The 22,027-nt window shown below is 40.1% G+C and overlaps 1 protein-coding gene across 3 annotated transcripts; it reads left to right on the top strand.

The window, feature by feature from the left end:
* Nucleotides 1-400: 400 nt before the first annotated feature.
* LOC111159100 (zinc finger protein 35) lies at nt 401-15,381 on the top strand. Of its 3 annotated transcripts, XR_002641397.1 has the most exons (5): nt 401-461; nt 2,407-2,725; nt 3,701-3,845; nt 8,928-12,260; nt 15,353-15,381. XR_002641397.1 is itself a non-coding variant. In XM_022521499.1 (4 exons), the coding sequence occupies exons 2-4, from the start codon at nt 2,534-2,536 to the stop codon at nt 10,172-10,174; spliced, it is 1,584 nt and encodes a 527-aa protein (XP_022377207.1). In that variant the 5' UTR covers nt 401-461; nt 2,407-2,533; the 3' UTR covers nt 10,175-12,505. The 3 variants fall into 3 exon arrangements, 2 of the variants coding, with proteins under 2 accessions (XP_022377207.1, XP_022377208.1); XM_022521499.1 differs by lacking the exon at nt 15,353-15,381 and having other exon boundaries at nt 8,928-12,505; XM_022521500.1 differs by lacking the exons at nt 401-461; nt 15,353-15,381 and adding an exon at nt 580-691 and having other exon boundaries at nt 2,410-2,725; nt 8,928-12,505.
* Nucleotides 15,382-22,027: the final 6,646 nt, after the last annotated feature.

Below are 22,027 nucleotides of genomic sequence, written 5' to 3' on the forward strand. Positions count from 1 at the left end.
CCACATGTTGAGTCCAGATGCAGGATACAGGTATTCATGGTACCATTCTTTCAACTTTTCTGTACCGTTTGTATTTCAAAATAAAACGTTTGAGGCAAAATTATCAGAGTTTTCTAGAGACAAATGCTTTCTGGCTTCAGGCTCCTGCGTATGCGCCTCGCGTAAGCACTGCCGAGTCAGGGGATGTACCCTCCGCTGAAGCTCAGGGTCACAATACACCTGCACCCTCCTAAACACTTGCTCCCATCCCTGGTCCGAGGCCGTATTGGACACCCACAGAGAAGACAGCACCTCCGAGATTCCTAGAGAGGCCGGCCTGGCGACTTGGGAAGCCGGAAGCCCGTCTCGAGGCACTTCCTGTCCGGTCATTGTTCTCGCGCCGCCAGGCGCAGCTGGTCGGATCCTGCCGGACTTTTGCTACAAAGCCTGTGAGCTCTGGCCGGCTCTCTTCCGTGAACACGGTCAGTGGGGTTGGCCAGGGTGGGCACGGACGTCGCAGGTGCGGGAGGGGCCATCCCGGGGGCGGACTGCCGCGACCTCACTTTGGGGGCCCAGGGTTGTCTGTCCCTAGGGCGGCTCCGCGTCCCAACACTTTAGAAACACGGCTGCCGCCTGCTGGGGGTCTGGACACGGACCTTGGACACGGACAGCACCAGGGGCCAGGCTCACCACGGAAACAGGGCTGTTTGAGGTATGAAGGGGGGAGGAGGTGGGTTGCCACATCTGGAAATAGGGAAAAGACACTGAAAGGGAAGCCCTTGATAGGGTACTGCTATCTGGTGTGGAGGTAAGAGTGCTCGAAGGAGGCAGTCCGACTGTAAGCCGGTGAGATGAGTGAAGGGCCTCGTACATGGTAGAATTTACTAGTCATGGAAAGAATAAGCCTCCAGGATTGAGAATTGTTCCAGAAGTGAAAGTATTATTTCCTTATGTAAGAAATTCCGTGTGTCCGGTAAATTTCCAGTAAGTTGACATAGGAGAAAGCATGGGATTACTTCAATAATAGCAAAAGTGGACTTAATAAAATTTGGCACCCCCCCCCCCCCCCATAAAACTGAAGGGGAATAGAAAAATTTTAATTTCTTCATTGTAAAGTAAACTAGTAAGCTCGTTTTATTCACCGGTTAAACAACAAAAACAACAACAAAGATCTGCTGGCTTGGCTCTGATACAAGGGTGTTGGTGGTGTGATTTGTTGTGATCTTTTTAGAAAGCAATTTAGCACTGGATATCAACCATGAAATCCTTAAACCAGTAATCTCTCTATCCTGAAGGTATAATTCAGCAGAAGAAAAAAGTTTGCACAGAAAAAAATTTTACATTTTTAAGACTATAAACTGGAAACAAAACTTCTTTCACTAAAGTAATGGCTCATAAATAGGGTTGGTTAAGTTATAATATAGCTATAATTGGGAATACTATGCCAGAATGAGGTAGTTCTGCATGTAATTATACTGAAAAATCTATCTAAGACTGTGGAATAGTATGCGAAATATAGAAATTGAGTTTAAATGCAGAAAAATGCACAAGTGTGATCTAATCTCTGGGGGAAAATAGGCAGTATATGTAAAGGTATACATTATCTGAATGGAAATGGAGAGAAAACATTGATGACTGATAACTACAGTTTGTATGTGTGTAGGGCATGTATTTACTTGCACATATTTCTTGATACTTTTTGGATGAGAATGACAGATTAGGAGAATTAATACTATAGGTTATTGTATAGCTACTGAAAATAACCATGAAGAATGATAATATAAAGCTCCTTTTTTTTTTTTAATCTTAAGAGTAATATGAGGCATTTGGAAGAAATGGAAAAAGTAAACATCAAACAAGAAGAAGCTCAAACTACCTGTAAATACAGTCACCTAGAGATGACCACCCTTAAATGGTGTCTAGACTCTCAGTCTTTTTCTTGAGATTCTTTAGTTTATGCTATTGTGTATTTTAAAAAAACAAAAGAAAACAAAAAAACCATGTGATAATTGTGAAAATATATATCCCCATAGTTAAAAACAAAAAGTTTAATAATTCATAGTTGTCAGTGGTTTAAAGTTTTCTCTTAAAAGAAATATCTTAGATTCAGTGCTCCAGCTTTTTGAGGGTGGAGTAGGGCTGATATTTCTTAGTCATTTCCTGTATTTTTCAGGTTTTACAATAAAAATACATTAACTGTATAATCAGGAAAAAAATCAACAAACATTATATAAAGCTGTTTGTAATGTGACTACTGTGGGAATAAATTGCGTGTTTGCAGTTGAACTCTCGCCATCCTATGAAGGAGGACTAGAGCTGACTCTTGCTGTAGTGGCTGCTGCCTAAGCACTGGTGAATTGGCCAATAGGCTTAACGGTATCCAGACAAATCTCTGCTTGATACTAACAATGTTTTCTGGTTTTTCAGTAGACAGCCTTCATCTTGGCCCTGGGAAGAAATTCAGAAAGAAGTTTTTGAAACTTAAAGATTAGATGGGGCTTGACCTCTGCTGGGCAGCCCCCAGCTATAAGAGTTCCTGTCCTGAGCAAAGAAGATGAGTGCACAACCAAGAGAGGCCATGGCCTTAGCTCCCTGGGGCTCATTGACAGTGAAAAAGGAGGAGGAAGAGGAAGAAAACTTCATGGGTCAGGCATCCAGCCAACAAGTACACTCTGAGAACATAAAAATCTGGGCTTCTGGGGAAAGTCCTCAGACAGGCCTTGATATATCAGAACAGGAAAAAAAGGTAAATAGTGGTCTGGGAGGAGAGACCTGAAGACCTCAAGTGGTTTCAGAGGGGACTACGTCCCTCTGCTTCCACATCTAGAGTATTATTTCCTGGCTAGGTCTCTGGCCTTTAGCCTTTGGAATATAATAGAAACAGTTTCTTCTGATTGATGGGACATTTAGTGCTTCCTGTAAACCAGTGGTTCTCAAACCTTGCTATACAGAATTAATTGGGGAGCTTTTCAGAAAATTGTGATGCTCATGCCATACTTGGTTCCAATTAAATGAGAATCTTGCTGTGTGACTCAGACATCTGTGTTTTTTAAAAACTCTTCAGGTGACTCCAGTCAGAATCTGATAGCTCTAACTTATGCTTCTCAAAATTTAATATGATTTAATATCTCAAAGTTTAATCACCAGGAGGTCTTGTTAAAATGCAGGTTCTGATTCAGAAGGTCTGGGTTAAGATTCTGTACTTTTCACAAATTCCCAGGTGATGGTGATCTGTGGGTTGCATTTCATGTATTTCATGTAGCGAGGCTATACACTGTACTGTGTTCTGTAATGTTTTCAAACTTTGCTCCTTAACATCACTAGCCGGAAATCTCTTTCCCAAAGATCATAATCTTGCTTCTCTGATCTTTAGCCCTCAGAAAACTCTACCCTGGAAAATCTCCTCATATGCTCTTTTCATGCACTTTCTGGCAAGCTAGTTTTGGATGCAAGAGTGGGCAATGCAGTGAAATCAAAGTGATAGAGAAGAACATTGCAGGCTTGATTCTCTGACTCATGCTGGGGATCAGAGAAGACCCTGACTTTATTTTCCTTTGTTTTTGTTCGTTTGTTTGTTTTTGTTTTCAAGTTAAAAATCTTTTTAAAAATGTGTTTTTTATGGTCTCCAGGAATAGGTACTTATGTTTCATTTTCAGAACTAATCAGATCACCTCCCACTGACAATCCCCTCATAAACTGACCTATGCTTTCTTGTCTTTAGGGTCCAAACATGTACTGGGACATGGCTGTCATCCTGAAAGCAACACAGGAGGCACCTGCTACCTCAGCCATTGGCAGCTACTCATTACCAGGGACTCTGGCCAAGAGTGAGATACTGGAGACTCATGGGATCATGACCTCTCTAGGTAAGGTTCAACCCCCGGATTCGGAATCTGACCACTGGGGTTTCTCAAAAATCTATTAAGAGACTGGTGGTCTGGTCTCCTAACTTGAGAAGCATGGAGTATTGAGGTATCAGAACTATCAGGGAGAGCTGGATAGAGGAATGCCAAAAGATGCATATGCATTTGTCACAGGAGATGGCTTATTTTGCACACAGTCTTAACACATCAGACAAACTCAGGTGGACTCCCAAATTCTCCTTTAATCACATTTACTGATTAGCAAGTTTTATATCTATTTACACACGGAGACACATCCTCTTCATATGCTTTGTGTTTATCATTGGTTGGTGCTAACTAAGATAGGAATTGTCCGTTTTTGTGGTGATTTTGAGGAAATGTCCTGGAAATGTTCTGTTTTTATAAATCTTTATGCAGATTCCAGAGGATTTTGAGCAGGTGTGTCAGCTATGCTGATGTTCAAAGCTCGGTCTTCATGGATGGTACAGATGGCTGGCTTATCACCTGGTTCTGTCTCTAAGCTGGGATTCAGGCTATGTCTGACTGGCAATGGCAGAAGCTTACCTGTGGAGGAGTGATGTGTAACTGTGGGTCAAGAATATGGTATCCATGGGCCCTGTGTTGTAGAAGTAATCTCTGGATGACTGCCAAGGCCCTTCTGGCACTCACATTCAATAAATCTACCTGGTGCAGAGCTACACCTGAATATTTTGAACCCACTCTGCTCTCTAACCCATTCCTCAGACTGACCACTTTCTTAAATCAGTATTGTGCAGAAGGTTAGGATTATTACCTTTCATTTTCTTGTCTCCTCTTTAATCATTCCCCCTAACTGTCAGCAGCTTCTGTTGCCTACTTTCTGCTCTCTATTCCATTCTCTCTGGTACATTTTGTGTATTATCACTTCTTTTCTGTTTGCTTGCTTTGGTGGTCATTCACTGTGTTAACTCTAGCACTGACACCCATCCCCCAGTCACTGTTTTCCTTCTTTGCCTTCTACCTCAAGACCCTGTTCCAAGCCCAAATTTACCTTTCTGTGTGCTGCCAGCTGCTTGCATAGCAGCAGGTAACAGCAGTGACAAGAGCTCTAGGAATTAAGAGAAAGATCTGAATGCAGTTGCTGCCCTGCATTTGATAATTCTGTGACCTTGAACAAATCGTTTCTCTCTCGACCTCCATTTTCTGTTCTGTCAGCTGGAGTGTATTCATTCAGTAAAACAGGATTTTGTGGGGGCCTGCTTACTATGTGCTGGGTAGTGTGATAGGTGAATAAGGGTGAATAAAACAGTCTTGTCCTTTTTTTTTTTTTTTAAGCTCCCACACAGGTGAAGGAGAATAGTTTCATCTTGATGATAAAATGTATAATACACATGAATACGTTTTGGAAATTTTGATGTGTTACTGGTGGTTAACATTTGAAAGAGTTTTATCTGCAGTTTCCTATGTATTAATTACTATTGAATTTATTAAAGTTTTGCATTTAAAACCAAGTTTTTAAACATTTAAACATAATTTATTTTTATTCTACATATATACCTAGAAAAATTTTTATAAAAATGAGAATATTTGTACTTTTTCTTTGATTCATGTTTCGTTAACCTGAGGTTTTACAGTTTTTTAAAACTTTTTAAAGCATTTTGTTCTACCTACGTATCAATTTCTTTATATAAAAATTTCCTCATTTTCATTCTCAAATAAAAATATATAAAATGTATTAAGTTTCAAATTTAATATACAATTCTTTAAACATTTCAAACACCTAAGTAGGCAGACTTTCTAATCTTATGTATAAAATCTTGATAAACACATGGCTTTTGTAAATCTAATTAATGACTTACAAATTTAGTAAATTAAATTACCTTTCCTACTGTATAATACATTCACCAGGTAAGATGGCAGACTTGTATGGCATTTCAGATCTCTTTTTAAAAAAATGAAAGGAAAGAATTGATTTCAAAAGTTACTACTTTGCCTATCCTCTAGTTGATTATAAGTACATTTTTAGTTTATTTCTTTACTAGGGTTACAATAATCCTTCAAGATCCAAAAAAGGAAAAATACCATCTCAAATAAGCGAGAGGTGTAGATTCTACACTATTGGCTAATTAATAACCCAAGGGGATATGAGCTTGAGTACACAGAATGAGCCTTCTTTCCTTTTCTTATACCCTGGGCATTGTCCAAGATCCTCGCTCTTCATCCCTGTGATGCAACTGTTAAATAACCACTACATGGAGACCTTTGTAGGCCACAGTTGTACCTGCTTCTGTAATAATTTTGACAGCATGATGCAAATAAAAGGAATTGTTTCTGTTATTGGTTCTAATTAGTCCATAATTCCCACCAGTCTTCTCTTTCATGTCTTTCTAGTGTTCTCAATCTCATGGTAAAACAGGTAGGAATGAGGTCAGGGGATGGAACTGAGGTCATAGACTAAAGAATTCTTGGACTTTGCTCTTGTTGGAGAGAAGCTTGATGGGGGATGGGTTAAGTGATGATACGGGCCTAAAGGAAAGAAGAAGGAAATGGAAAAGAAGGGGGGGGAAATGTTAGAAACGAGAAAAATTAGGTGAGATGTATGGGAAAAAGAAAAGTAGAGAACATAAAAGAGAAGAAAGTAATGAGCAAAAGAAAAGCAGAAGACACATGAAACCATTACAAGGAAAAAATCAGAATATTTCACACACACTAATTTTTAAAATAAAAACCAAGAGAGGAGAAATGAAGAGGCAGTAAGGGAAAGAGTGGGGAAAAAAATAAGATAAGAAAGAAGATACGGAGACAGATGGTGACTATACTTAGGGTGGTGAGCATGGAATGTATGTATGGAGTTGTTGAATTAATATGTTGTACACTTGAAACTAACATAAGACTGTATGTTAATTATACTTAAGTTAAAAAAATAAAGGAAAAAATGAGGTGAGGGCAGTTAAACTACAGGGAGAAAAATAGAATAGATGTGAGAAAGATACCAGAAGAGTAGGAATAGAAATAACTGGAAAAATAGTAGCATTTTAGTATTTGTTGTCGGCACATTCAGTGCTCTGCTGTATGCAGCCCTCACGTATTGCCTTTTTCCAGCATCACCCATCTTTATCTGAATGATTGTGATGGGAGTGTCATGTAACTGTTGTCATAACCAGGCATAGTGGGCTGTTTCCCTGCCCGCCCTTGATGCTTTGTATCCCGATATCCCTCTCACTCATCTCCTAAGTTGGAGAATTGCCTGGTCTGTGCTGGTGGATGTTTTGTAGATGTTAGATTCTCCCCTCTACAGCTGCTGCATGACCTGCAGCTCACAGCTTTCCTGCTTACTTTTAAGCTGACACCAGTAGGAATATCTCCCCTCTGGAGGCTTGCCTCCCACTGCTGATTGCCCTTGTTTCTTCTTATCTGGGTAGTGCTCTTGAGCTTGGTATAATTCAAATACTGTTGAAAGGTTCATTCTTCCAACACTAAGCTCCATGGGTGCACATTCTTAGATCAAGGGTAGTAGGGGTAGAGAGGAGACAAATGTAAAGAATTATGATGTTACTGACTGCAGGCCCCCTTTTCTGACACCATTAGGGTTCTGAGGCAACTAGAGCAGTCCTGGTCAAGAGTTTTAAAACTTAGGATGTTTTGGTGTTTTCGTGATATTGGCATAATGGAACAGGCTGTATAATGTCTCCAACTTAACTCAGAAAGATTAGCTTTTCTTGACACAAAGCGAAGCTGTTAGCTCAACACAAGGGTTCAGCTGTTTACTCTGTTCACATTCTTTAGTCCCTTCTAGGGTTGCCATCTATCACCATAACAACTCCTATGCCCTAAGGTTCATCTTTGCTCCTGGGCCCTGACATATGGACCCATAGCACAGCTCAGAGTCACTGCAGACCCTCACAGAGCCACATTCTATGCTCCAAGGCTATTCTCAGGCATTGCTATAGACTAACTAAGTTAATGTTTTCAGGGTTTATGGGATAGATATTGTCCCTACTTTGGAGATGAGGAAACGGGCACAGAGAAGTTAAATTACTAACCCAAAGTCATGCAGCTGGTAAGTGGCAGAGCAGGTATTTGAAACCAAGCAGTCTGGTTCCACAATCCATGTTCTTTTTTTTTTTTTTTAAAGATTTTATTTATTTATTTGAGAGAGAGGCAGTGAGAGAGATCATGAGAGGGGAGAAGGTCAGAGGGAGAAGCAGACTCTCTGTGGAGTTGGGAGCCTGGTGCGGGACTCGATTCCAGGACCCTGGGATCATGACCTGAGCCAAAGGCAGTTGCTTAACCAACTGAGCCACCCAGGCACCCCACAATCCCCATTCTTAACCTCTGTGCTGCATAGCCTTTCAATGTTTCAGGTCTCTTAGCTGTTCTGGTCCTTCTGGCATGCAGTGTGACCCTTGTGTCCATTCTTATTCTTTCTTTGATATCCAGCTTCCTCATTCACAAAAGTTTAGGTTGCATAGATCTTCATTTCCAGGGATGGAATGTCCCTAATTAACTGGTTGGTTGTAAGCAAATCCACATTAAGTGGCTAAGGTAAGGAAGCAAGCCTGGGTAGAGATTGGTGTCCTTCATATCTGGTCTTACTTGTAAGATCCTTCATCATACAGGGGCACCTTGGTGGCTCCGTGGGTTAAAGCCTCTGCCTTCGGCTCAGGTCATGATCCCAGGGTCCTGGGATCAACTCCCGCGTCAGGCTCTCTGCTTGGCAGGGAGCCTGCTTCTTCCTCTCCCTCTGCCTGCCTCTCTGCCTACTTGTGACCTCTCTCTCTCTCTCTCTGTGTCAAATAAATAAAAAATATCTTTAAAAAAAAAAAAATCCTTCATCATACAATCAGGAGAGCTGTCTGAAGATGGCTTTCCTGGCATGAGGCAGTAGGTTGGATGTCGACCGGAAGTGCTGGAAAGACCATGAATCAGTGGATTCTGCTGTGGGTGTGGGAGGGAGAGGTGATGTGGGGGGAATTCTTTCCTTTGATGAAGACATTTTATGTACACTGAAGTCACGTACTTCCTACTATTTATCACTTGATGATGCTGTTCTTTTTCTTGGCCAGAATGTCAGCTGACATTTGTACTTTCTATTTATTGTTTCAGGTGCTGAAACCAAGAACCCACAGTTATTGGTTCCAAAAACTGAGATATGTGATGAAGCAGAAAAACCATTCATAAAGTCAGGAAGAATCCAGAAAGTTAATCCTCAAGGATCTGAGTTAGGAGAAGCCTGTGAAAAAGGGAACCTGTTAAAGAGGCAGAGAATTAAGAGGGAAAAGAAAGATTTCAGACATGTGACAGTGAAGGACTGTCATGTACCTGAAAGCTTCAAAGTAGATGAAGATCAGAAATGTCAGAAATCTGGGGAAAGATACAGCCTTAGTTGTAGCTCTTTAAAAAATCAGAAGAGCCAGCCTGGACAGAAACCTTTTACATGTAGTGTGTGTGGGAAAGGCTTTAGTCAGAGTGCAAACCTCGTAGTGCATCAGCGTATCCACACAGGGGAGAAGCCCTTCGAATGTCATGAGTGTGGGAAAGCCTTCATTCAGAGTGCAAACCTTGTTGTGCATCAGCGAATCCACACTGGACAGAAACCGTATGTTTGTTCAAAATGTGGGAAAGCCTTCACTCAGAGTTCAAATCTGACCGTACATCAAAAAATCCACTCCTTAGAAAAAACCTTTAAGTGCAGTGAATGTGAAAAAGCCTTCAGTTATAGCTCACAACTTGCTCGGCACCAGAAAGTTCACATTACAGAAAAATGCTATGAATGTAATGAGTGTGGGAAAACATTTACTCGGAGCTCAAACCTCATTGTCCACCAGAGGATCCACACTGGGGAGAAGCCCTTTGCCTGTAATGATTGTGGCAAAGCCTTCACCCAGAGTGCAAATCTTATTGTACATCAACGAAGCCATACTGGTGAAAAGCCATATGAGTGTAAAGAGTGTGGAAAAGCCTTTAGTTGTTTTTCACACCTTATTGTGCACCAGAGAATTCACACTGCGGAGAAACCTTATGATTGCAGTGAGTGTGGGAAAGCCTTCAGTCAGCTGTCTTGCCTTATTGTGCATCAGAGGATTCACAGTGGAGATCTTCCTTATGTGTGTAATGAGTGTGGGAAGGCCTTCACGTGTAGCTCATACCTGCTTATTCATCAGAGAATTCATAATGGGGAAAAACCTTACACATGCAATGAGTGTGGCAAGGCCTTCCGGCAGAGGTCAAGCCTCACTGTGCACCAGAGAACCCACACTGGGGAGAAGCCTTATGAGTGTGCCAAGTGTGGTGCAGCTTTCATTTCTAACTCACACCTCATGCGACACCACAGAACCCATCTTGTTGAGTAATAAGTACTTGTTACTCCAGGCATTGATCATAATCCACTACACCCTGATTGGACACGTCTTTGCTGTTTTGTTCCTCTGTAAAAATGAGACCCACCATGTTCTTAAAAGTAACAGTTTTCAAGAATGTATCACAGAAGCATTTCAGAGGCTGACTTAAAAAACATGGAAGCTAAGCACCTAAAGGCAAGGACTCTTTAACTGTACCAGCATTGGTCATGTTTGAAACGGAACATGGCTTTCTTAGAAATGGGTCATACAAACTTAAGTGATAAAGATCCTATTTGAGGAAAGGTATTTTAACTTAATCTTGTTTTTTAAAACTCTTAGTTTCTTGAGCAATGGGCAGGTTATTGCTATAAGGCTGCGTGGTGGGATTCTGAACTTTGAGTCTTGTATTTTAGTATTTTGGGTTAGGAAGCAGTGATTAGTTAAGGAGACTGCATGGGGTAGCAATTCACCAACAACTCACCTGTGAACATTTATAAGCTTTCCATTCCTTAGGCAATTTAAACATTAAAAGAAAGAAAACCAAAACATTAACTATCTGTTGCTCCTAAAATGGATAGAAGTAGGAAAACAGCTATTTCTCTTAATTGTGTATACCTCATGAACCTTATGGTAAAGCTCTAGGGACATCTCATGAGTCTTCCATTCTGCCGTCTGTGTGGCCAAGCACTTGAGGATTGATGGAGACAAAACACCGGGGCCACAAATACTGCCAGGCAGTATTCATTTGCTAACATCAACAACTCTCCCAAGTGACCCTGACTTCATTGCATTCTATCATAGTGAGATACCTCTAATATCTAATAGTCCCCTTCCCAGATAGAGTCAAAGAATAAAGCTTGCAGAGAGGCATGCCCATATTACCTATGCTTGTTCTGCTCAGACCCAGCCAGGGGTCTCAGTTTGAGTGTCATTCTCACTTTTTGGCTGGTCTTCGGAAGAAATAATGGAGTCCTCCTAATTTTGAGAGGACCAAAGAGGGAAATACAGGAAGAGGGAGGAGGCAGAGTGGGACTCCTAAGGTCTTTACTTTTTTGAGAAGTTCAAAGGTATTGGAATATGAAAACTTAGAAAGATGAAGAAACTGGCTAAGGTAAGATAAACTTTTGTTACCATTGAGCCTTTATTCCTGGAAAAAATGATTTATAAAACTATGCAATAGGTAGAGCTATATAATATTGCCTTGTATTTAATATAGAACTTAATTCTTTGTTTATATACCTTCATGTATAGAATCAAAATCCCCCAATTCTTCTCTTATTCTTTCACATAGATCCTTAGAACACTGAAGGAAGTGTTTGCCCCATTTAGCTGAAAGTGGTCAAACAACAAACAGCTTACATTCAAATCCAGGATTTAAATCGGGTTCTCTGTTCTGTGCTGTGTCTAACCACCTGTAATTCCCACTCAGATCTGCCGAGAGCCTGAGAAGGAGGTATATGGTCTCTTTCAGGTGAGGAAGCTGAGGTGACAGGTTTTCGGATGTGCCTTAGGCAGTGTGACTAGTAAGCAGCAAATCTGAAACCGGAATTTGAGTTTTCCCAAGTTCTGGGTCTGCCTCTTCACCCTGCTGGGCAAGAGCATATAAAAAAGCCCTACCTGGTGATAAGCTATCTGGTGCAACTCTCATGTAGAAGTCCCACCATTGGGACTCTTGCTGGCGCATTTGTTTTATATTTTACAGAGCACTTTCATGTACAGAAGGCATAAACAAGAAAGCTTATTTCCTCTTTCTCCCCTTCAACCGTGGTCTTTCATTCAAGCATGTGCACCACCTTTTCCAAGTTTGCACTCTAAAATCGTACACAATTCTAAGAAATTAATAGGATTCAAAAGTGAGAATCAAAAAGGCTCATGCACTCACTGACCTTGAAAGTAACTGTTCCTGTCCCCGACCTGGGAGTGGAGAGATCCAAAGATAATACCATGTATCTGCTGAGGAACGAGCTTGGGTTTTTTCCCCCCTGCAGGATTAGGAAGCCCAGAAGAGAGGGAGAGCAGGTCTGAAGATTGGGAATAAATCTGTGACATGGAGCTGTCAAAAGACCAAAAGTGCACTTTCCTGAAAGATAACAACCAGGTTAGGATCCTTAGGACAGTTAAATTGTTTTAGCTTCACATTGTATGTTCATCCTCCTATTTGAATGCTTGTCATGGATGATTGTGATTTCCTGAAAGATTGTTGTTCATAGGCAGTTCAAAAAGGCCATGCAGGTGATTGTGATGTAAAGCTAGATTTGGGCATCACTGACCCAGCCTTGTAGTGTTAACAGTGGTATTTGCTTGGCTGCATGTTAGAATCACCTAGTGTACTTAAAATTATTTTTTCATTCTCAGGATCAAGTTTTTGTTTTGTTGTCCCCCCCCCCCCCAATTCTGGAGGGGAACCCAGTGTGTAACCAAGATAAGGGACACTTCAGTCAAATAAATTCTGCAGGCCACAAATGCATGTGATCAAAGGTGGAGTGGGGAAGTTCTAGTATAAAGATGTAGATGTGCAGAGTGCTTTGTGTGGTTTCAGCAAAACAGGATGCTAACGATCTTGGCTGCATTGGATGTCCTGTACCTTGGCTGTAAGGATTGTGTGCCCTAACTTTATTTGTATTTGGTGAATATACCAAATATATATATGAGCAAACCAAGTTTTACACAACATACTTTCATATTCCCCATTCAACAAAATTACTTTTTACATTTCTACTGTATTTCATTTCCAGGTCTTTATTTCCACAAACCTGCACCCAGGTTCAGGACCTCCAATCCTACACAAATCATGTGAGCCTAGTGGATTACCAGGCCAGATCCTTACTCAGCTAACAAATCGTACTTCCAATTCATTTCTAGCCCTCAAAATAAATTACTGCCCTCCTCTTTTGGTATGGTTTTGGGTAGATGAGAAGTGACTACTCTTAGTTGTCACTGTTGGCTTAGGTTTTTCTTTTCCTAGAGGTCAACTCCTTTCTCCCTTGGCTGTTATTTCTAGAAGCGAGTGGGAACTCAAGCCCTGTTTCTTAAGTTGCTGAGAGCTATCAGAACGAGGACAATTGATGGGTATTAAGAGTAGAGCCAAGAAGTCTCAAGTGGGTGCAACAGTTATGTATTAAGGGGAGCACAGTGATGTGAAAGTGATAATAAAATCTTGTACTTTGGGGGGCATGGGAGAGGATCATCATTGACATACATACACTCACACCCCTCAATTGCCCATGGATTCCTCCAAGCTCAGGACGAAGTTTTTGGGCAAAGCTAATCTATGTTCTGGGTCCCTTCCCTCCCTTGCCGCGGCAGTTTGGTGTCCTTTCACATCTGTCACTTTGCTTGCTCCATCCAGTGTTCTCAATCTTTCTGGGCTCACAGTCCCTTTGAGGATCTAATGGAAGTTGTAAAGCCTCTTCCAAAGAAATGCGGATAGCACATTCAGTTTTTTGCTCATTTGTGGGAGCATATAGTTTCACTGAGGCCAGTTCTTGAATCCTCTAGGGCCTAAAGTCACACCTGGGGATTGTACTACATAATTGCCAGTGGCATTAAAAAAAAAAAAAGTCTAGAAGCTCTGACTGTTGCCCCAAAACAACCTTCTATATCTTGCTTTTCCTGGATTCCTTCCTTAAGCAAATTACAGCATTATCCAGCACCCAAACTGGAAATCCAGGACATATTTCTGGCTTTCTGTGTATCATTCTTTTGCTACAACAGTACTTTTCACTCTGTGGCAAACATGGTGCTAGTTCCTGGAGTCCAAAGGCAAATAAGGCCTACCAAATCCTTCTGATGTTTCATAGGAAGCCTCTCTGGACCTTTTAACATGATTTACTAAGGTCTTCACAGTTTCTTTCCAACCTTATCTTTCCAGTTTCCATGTACTTTTTACTGTAGACTGGAGGCATGGGCTTGCTTTTTTCTCTGTGCCTTTGATCACACTGTTTCCGGTGCTTATTACCACCACCTCTTATCCACCCCCCTATCTACTGAGCCTAGCTTTAGATTTCTTTTAAGATTTGATTCCAATCTCATCTTTGGGAGCCCTCTGACTGCCATTTAGCAAGTATATATTTAGAAGTATGGAAGAGCATATGGTATGTATCTACTTTATGCTTTAAAGTGAAAAAAATGGATTAATAATTGTGTATATAGTACAGTTCTCATATAATGTTTCATATACTCTGTACTGTTAAAACATAGCAGATAAGTTATATGAAGGAAATATAAGAAAATGTAAGTGGTTAAATGATATTTACAGCCATACAGATAGATGGTAAACTGCAGAATTTAGGCTCAAACCCAATCGTATAGATTATAGAATTATGGGTGATTAAAAGTCATTTTTTTAAGTAATTTCCACATTTTCTATAAGGAACAAGAATTTTATAATCAGGAAGAGAATAAATTATTATATTTACATATTTGGTTTTATTGTATTAACTATAAACAGTATTTTAAATCTGTATTTTAAGATGTGGGCTATACCCTGCCATTTCTTTCTCCTTCCCTTTCCACCTCTCTGCCTCTGACAATGTCAAGTCTGATTCTTGAACTCTATTCTGTAACCATAGTTAGTCCTTTATGCATTGTTTATTGACGTGTTCTAAAAATTGAAAATAAACAGCATGGATGTTATTATGACCATATAAATATTGCATATCTAAGTAGCTTGCTATGACTACACACACACACACACACACACACACACACACACACACACACTGCATTTTGTTTTTACTGTAGTTTTTAGTTGTCTTTCTTTTCCCCTTGTACTGATAGCTTTTAGCATACTCTGAGTGATTTTCAGATTCTCCATTCAATTAGATACTCTGTTGAGTCCTCTTTTCTCTCTTCAAGTGATCTCTAGCTTCCTGCGGTGTTCTGTCCTTGACGTTTTCCTGCCCACTGTTCCGTTGTTATACAGAACTTCATTGTGTCCTGAATTTTACATGTTTCTCTTTTTTCGTTAACTCCATCATTTCACTGCAGCACACCTTCAAGTCACTTGCCAAGAAAGAGTATATGAAAGACAAAATTACTGAGGACTTATATATAAAAAAACATCTTTCTCTGTCCTCAATTGTGATTGGTACTTTGGCTCTGTAATTTTACCTTGAAAAATTTCCCCAGAACTTGTAGATGCCTGGTTCCAATCTGATTTTTTTAAAATTTTATATATTTATTTGTCAGAGAGAGCACAAACGGGGAGCAGCAGGCAGAGGGAGAAGAAGCACGCTCCCGGCTGAGCAAGGAGCCTGATGTGGGACTTGATCCCAGGACTTTGGAATCATGACCTGAGCTGAAGGTAGCCACGTAACCAACTGAGTCCCTCCAGTCTGATTCTTATTTCTTTTACAGTAAATACTACTTGCATTACTGTGATCCGTTCCCAAACGCCCATGCCTGGAAGCTTTTAAAGTCACCTCTTTATTCTTGGTGCACTCGATTTCCCAGTATACTCAGTGGAATTTTTCAATCTAGTGACTCAAGTTACTTTTATTCTTGGAAATTTTCTTGTGTTATGTGATAATTCCCCCTTCCATTCCCCCCCCCCCGTTTTTACTCTTTCTGGAATTCCTGTCAATCAAATATTGAAGCTTGTGGATTGATCCTCAACTGTTTTCTGTGTTATTACCATGTCCTTGTTTTGTGCTATTTTCAGGGAGAATACCTTCATTATTTTTCAACCTGTTTAGTGAATTTCTGATTTTGGCAATAATTTCTAAAAAGCCCCCCCCGCACTCCGTTTGTTCCCTTTTTATATTATATTATTCTCATTTTAGAGATACCTTTTTTTAGAGGTTTCTCTGTCACCTGATATCTCACCCCTTCATGCCCTTGCCCCTGGGTCCTTTTTTTTTTTTCTCTTGTTTACTCTCATTGGAGACTTTCCTTGAATATTTTGTGATTCTTACAGACAGATACAAATAAATCTCTGTGTATATATCAAAGGTCCAATTGAGATCTCTCTGGGAGTGGGATTTACTCAGTTAAGAGGCATCCTTCTAGAGTACTTGGTAGGGAGCAAACTCCCTGGAAACCTCCAATGCCAGAATGCAGAGATCTTTTGTATGGGGCTCATATGCTTCTTTAGCCGGAAATCCTCTGCTGTTTTTATCTGGGGTTTGGATGACATAATGCTTCTCAAGGAGTGGGAGAGAAGAAAATCAAGTGTTATTATAGACTTTTGGTTAATGCAGTTATTTTTAGCCACACTTGTCCCTCCCACCCTTAATATACCTGGGGTTTCCAAATGCCAAGTTGCTTTGGGATTTGGCAGGGTATGTCAGTGCATTTTTCCATCCTATAGAGATTCGTTCTCCTCATCACATTATTATTTATACATTTTAAGTCATTATAATTCATTATCATTTTAGGGGAAGTTAAAACATTTAAAAAAATGTTGATATGCTTGGATATAGTACTACCACCTAGCTATCCTAAAAATGAATATTTTGCCAGTGTTACTGTTTTACAAGAAGAAGAAGAAGAAGAAGAAGAAGAAGAAAAAGAAGAAGAAAGCAACCCAAGTGATTAGTGATAGGAGAATGATTAAATTATGATATGCTTGAATATTATGCAACCACTAAAATCATAATTTAAAGGATATTTAGTAATATAAAATATTCCCAATATTAAATGGACAATGCTAAGTACAAAATTAAATGGTGGGTTCAGATAGCCCAGTTTTCTTAAATATGCATGCATAGAAAAGACTAAAGACAGCAATACATGGCATGGTTAATGATTAAATTTTGCTGCTTTGTCTGTATTTTCTTTCTTTCTTTTTTTTTTTTTTAAAGATTTATTTATTTATTTATTTGACAGAGATCACAAGTAGGCAGAGAGACAGGCAGAGAGAGAGAGAGGAGGAAGCAGGCTTCCCGCCGAGCAGAGAGCCCGATGCGAGGATCGATCCTGGGACCCCGGGATCATGACCTGAGCTGAAGGCAGAGGCTTTAACCCACTGAGCCACCCAGGCGCCCCATCTGTATTTTCTACAATATACCTCAATTACTTTTATGATCAGGAGGAGGAAAGCTAATTAAAAAAAAAAAAAAAAGATCCATGGTCATACAGAGTGATGAGAAAATTTCGGGGAGTTTGATAGTTGAGAGCTGCAGAATAAGGAACTGGGGAATAAAGAGACAGTTACCAAGGACCTAATGGTGGACAGAGTTCAGTCAGGGAATATGTATAACCACACTGATTGTGACATATAGCTGTGGCTGGAGTGTGGAGGCTAGGCTGGTGAGGGGAGAAAAGAATCCTGGAGACCATACAGATAGCTTTTGTCAGACTACAAGGGAGATTCTGACTCAGGCGGTGTTGGGGCCATAATAAAAGGCACAGATGGAATGAGCAGGCCTTAGAGGCATGAAAGATCAAGCAGCAAATCCCCAAACCGGAAATCAGCCTCCACACTCTGGTGAAACATGACTTGTGACCCACCATTCCTGGCCTAGACCTGAGAAGCCCTGGCTTCCTTGTGACTCTCTGGGGCCACCCTTTGTTCACAGTGGGAAATGCATTTGCAATTTCAATCAAAATACCAAAAATAAGTACTCTTTATCAACTTACGCTGCAAGGGGTAAGTTGCCCCTGTAGGGCAGGGGTTTGGGAGAAGCAACTAAAGTCCTAGTAGCAAGGTTGTAACCACCCCATTATTGAGGGATTTCTGTGTGGGAGGCTAAATGCCAAATATTCTTTATCTGATTTAGTCTTCACCTGAGGAGGGAAGTTCTTTTATAATCCCTACTTTCAAGAGTGTTGTTCACAGTCAATGTTAGAATAACTCTGGGTCAAAGCCTTTGCCCCTTTCTTCCAGGCTACTTTCTCAATGTCCCTCCAAAGACCCTTCTCATCAAAATTTGCAAAAGGAAACAACAGAGAGTAAGTCTTCCTTCTAGCCTAGAGCACTCCAGGTTAGGAATACTCTGGAAATTACTGTTGGAAATTTCTTGATCTTCCAGAGAGAGTCCTTGCATTTACAGTCTTATGTATCTCCCTTTAAACACACTCATAAACTGGAGCTTAGGATATGGACTGTCTACACCTTGATTTGTTTTGTTTTTAATTTGTGTGTCTTGGAGATGGTTCTATATTAGCCTATAAGATCTACGTCATTCTTTCTTTTTTCTTTGCTATGCGATAGTGAATTGTATGGATGTACCACGATTCATGTAGCGTATCCTGTTGGTAGAGCACATAGGTTCTTTTCTATTTTTTGTTTTACAAACAATGCCATGCTGAATAGTCTGGCACACCATCTTGTGTGTGTGACTTTGCAGGGTAAGTTGATAAAGGGTAGTTATTTCTGGTATTTTGATTGAAATTGCAAATGCATTTCCCAGTATGTGTGTAAAAATTCCCATTTCCATGAGTCTTCTCTAAAACTATTGTTTTCTGGTCTGACAAGTAAAATCTTCTCTCATGTTTTATTTTGTGTTCAGTTATGAGTGAAACTGGATATCGTGTCAGGTGTTTACAAAGTCTTGTGTTTCTTTTTTCTGTCATTTGCTTGTTCATGCTCTTTAGAAGTTTTTTGTTGAGTTGTTGATCCTTGTAAGAATTGGTTTGTATGAGTACAGCATCCTTTTTTTTTTAAATTTTTAAATTTATTTTCAGTGTAACAGTATTCATTGTTTTTGCACCACACCCAGTGCTTCATGCAATCCGTGCCCTCTCCAATACCCACCACCTGGTTCCCCCAGCCTCCCACACCCCGCCCCTTCAAAACCCTCAGATTGTTTTTCAGAGTCCATAGTCTCTCATGGTTCACCTCCCCTTTCAATTTCCCTCAACTCCCTTCTCTCTAACTCCCCTTGTCCCCCATGCTATTTGTTATGCTCCACAAATAAGTGAAACTATATGATAATTGACTCTCTCTGCTTGACTTCTTTCACTCAGCATAATCTCTTCCAGTCCCATCCATGTTGCTACAAAAGTTGGGTATTCATCCTTTCTGATGGAGGCATAATACTCCATAGTGTATATGGACCACATCTTCCTTCTCCATTCGTCCGTTGAAGGGCATCTTGTTTTTTTCCACAGTTTGGCGACCACGGCCATTGCTGCTATAAACACTGGGGTACAGATGGCCCTTCTTTTCACTCCATCTGTATCTTTGGGGTAAATACCCAGTAGTGCAATGGCAGGGTCATAGGGAAGCTCTAATTTTAATTTCTTGAGGAATCTCCACACTGTTCTCCAAAGTGGCTACAGCATCCTTTCTTGATTAAAACTTCACAGTGTAGGGATATACATACCTCAGTATCATAAAAGGCATCTATGAAAAACCCGCAGTGAGTATCATTCTCAGTGGAGAAAAACAGAGCATTTCCCCTAAGGTCAGGAACACAGCAGGGATGTCCACTCATAACTGCTGTTCAACATAGTACTAGAAGTTCTAGCCTCAGCATCACACAACAAAAAGAAAGAAAAAGACATCCAGATCACCAAAGAAGTAGTAAAACTCTCACTCTTTGCAGATAATACGATTATTTATGTGGAAAAACCAAAAGACTCTACCCCAAAATTGCTGGAATTCATACAGGAATTCAGCAAAATGGCAGGATATAAAATCAATGCACAGAAATCAGTTGCATTTCTCTACACCGACAATGAGACAGGAGAAAGAGAAATTAAAGAATTAATCCCATTTATGATTGCATCCAGAATCATAAGATGCCTAGGAATAAATCTAACCAAAGAGCAAAAGATCTGTACTCAGAAAACTATAGAATAGTCATGAAAGAAATTGGAAAAGACACAGAGAAATGGAAAAATGTTCCATGCTCATGGATTGAAAGAATAAATATTGTTAAAGTGTCTATGCTACCTAAAGCAATCTGCACATTCAATGTAATCCCTATGAAAATACCATCAACTTTTTTCACAGAACTGGAACAAATAATTCTAAAATTTGTATGGAACCAGAAAAGACCCCAGATAGCCAAAGGAATGTTGAGAAAAAGAAAGCCAAATATGGTGGCATCACAATTCTGGACTTCAAACTCTATTACAAAGTTGCAATCATCAAGACAGTATGATACACAAAAATAGACACATAGATCAATGCAACAGAATAGAGAACTGAGAAGAGTGCTCTCAACTCAATGATTAACCAGTCTTTGACAAATCAAGAAAGAACATCCAATGGAGAAAAAAGACAGTCTCTTCAACAAATGGTGTGGGGAAAATTGGACAGCCAAATGCAGAGTGAAACTGGACCATTTTCTTATACCATACACAAAAGTAGACTCAAAATGGATGAAAAACCTCAATGTGAGACAGTTAGTCATCAAAATCCTTGAAGAGAACACAGGCACCAACCTCTTTGATCTTGGCCATTCAGTCTCTTGCTAAGCACATCTCCAAAGGCAAGAGAAACAGACAAAATGAACTTTTGGGACTTCGTCAAGATAAAAAGCTTCTGTACAACAAAGGAAACAGTCATCAAAACTAAAAGACAACCAACAGAATGAGAGAAGATATTTGCAAATGACAGATAAAGGGCTAGTATCCAATATCTATAAATAACTTTCAAACTCAACACCCAAAGAACAAATAACCCAGTCAAGAAATGGACAAAAGACATGAACAGACATTTCTCCAAAGAAGACATCCAAATGGCCAACAGACATATGAAAAAGTGCTCAACGTCACTCAGCATCAGGGAAATATGAATAAAAAACCACAATGAGATACCACCTTATGTCAGAATGGCAAAAGTTAACAAAACAGGAAGCAACAAATGTTGGAGAGGATGTGGAGAAAGGGGAACCCTCTTACACTATTGGTAGGAATGCAAGCTGGTACAGCCAATTTGGAAAACTGTATGGAGGTTCCTCAAAACATTGAAAATAGAGCCACTCTACAACCCACCAATTACACTACTGGGTATTTACCCCAAAGATACAAATGTAGTGATCTGAAGGGGCACATGCATCCCAGTGTTTAAAGCAGCAATGTCCATAATAGTCAAACTATGGAAAGAACTCAGATGTCCATTGACCGATGAATGGGTAAAGAAGATATGAATATTACACACACACACACGTACACACACATATATGTATATACGTATGCATATAATGTATATATATTACACAACCATAAAAAATGAAATTTTGCCATTTACAAGGACATGGATAGAATTAGAGGGTTTAATGCTAAACGAAGTCAATCAGAGAAGGACAATTATCACATCATCCATTGATATGTGGAATTTAAGGAACAAGAAAAAAGACCATAGGGGAAGAGAGGGGAAAATGCAACAATACAAAAGCAGAGAGGGAGACAAACCATAAGAGACTCTTAATCTTAGGAAACAAACTGAGGGTTGCTGGATGGTAGGATGGGGGATGGGTAGCTAGGTGGTGGACATTGGGCAGGGTGTGTGTTGTGGTGAGTTCTGTGTGTTGTGTAAGACTGATGAATCACAGATGGGGCCCCTGAAACAAATAATACATTATATGTTAATAATAATTTTTTAAAAAAGAATTGGTTTGTTTGGATTCTGTTTTATAGAAATTACTTACCTGCCATATGTGTTGCAAATATTCCCCAGTTTATACTTTTAAAATTTTTAATGTTTGGATATTTCAGTTTTAAAGTCAAATCTGAGACTTCCCCCTCTTCAAAGTGTACATTCTCCCATGATAGCGCCTATTTCTTCGAGTTAGGTCCATTTGAAATTAATTTTTGGAGTAACAACTGTATTGGGTCCTAGTTCCACTGCCGACCCCTTTTTCTCAGGCCCAGCAAGAGGAACCAAGCTGCAGAACCACAAGGATGAAGACCCTTCTTGGCTTCCTTGAACTGCTGGGTGAAACCCTGCAGCCAGATACTTCCTTCCCAGTG

The sequence above is a fragment of the Enhydra lutris genome, unplaced genomic scaffold (genome assembly GCF_002288905.1).
Source record: "Enhydra lutris kenyoni isolate GAN:26980312 unplaced genomic scaffold, ASM228890v2 scaffoldscaffold66, whole genome shotgun sequence".
Classification (NCBI taxonomy): Eukaryota; Metazoa; Chordata; class Mammalia; order Carnivora; family Mustelidae; genus Enhydra; species Enhydra lutris.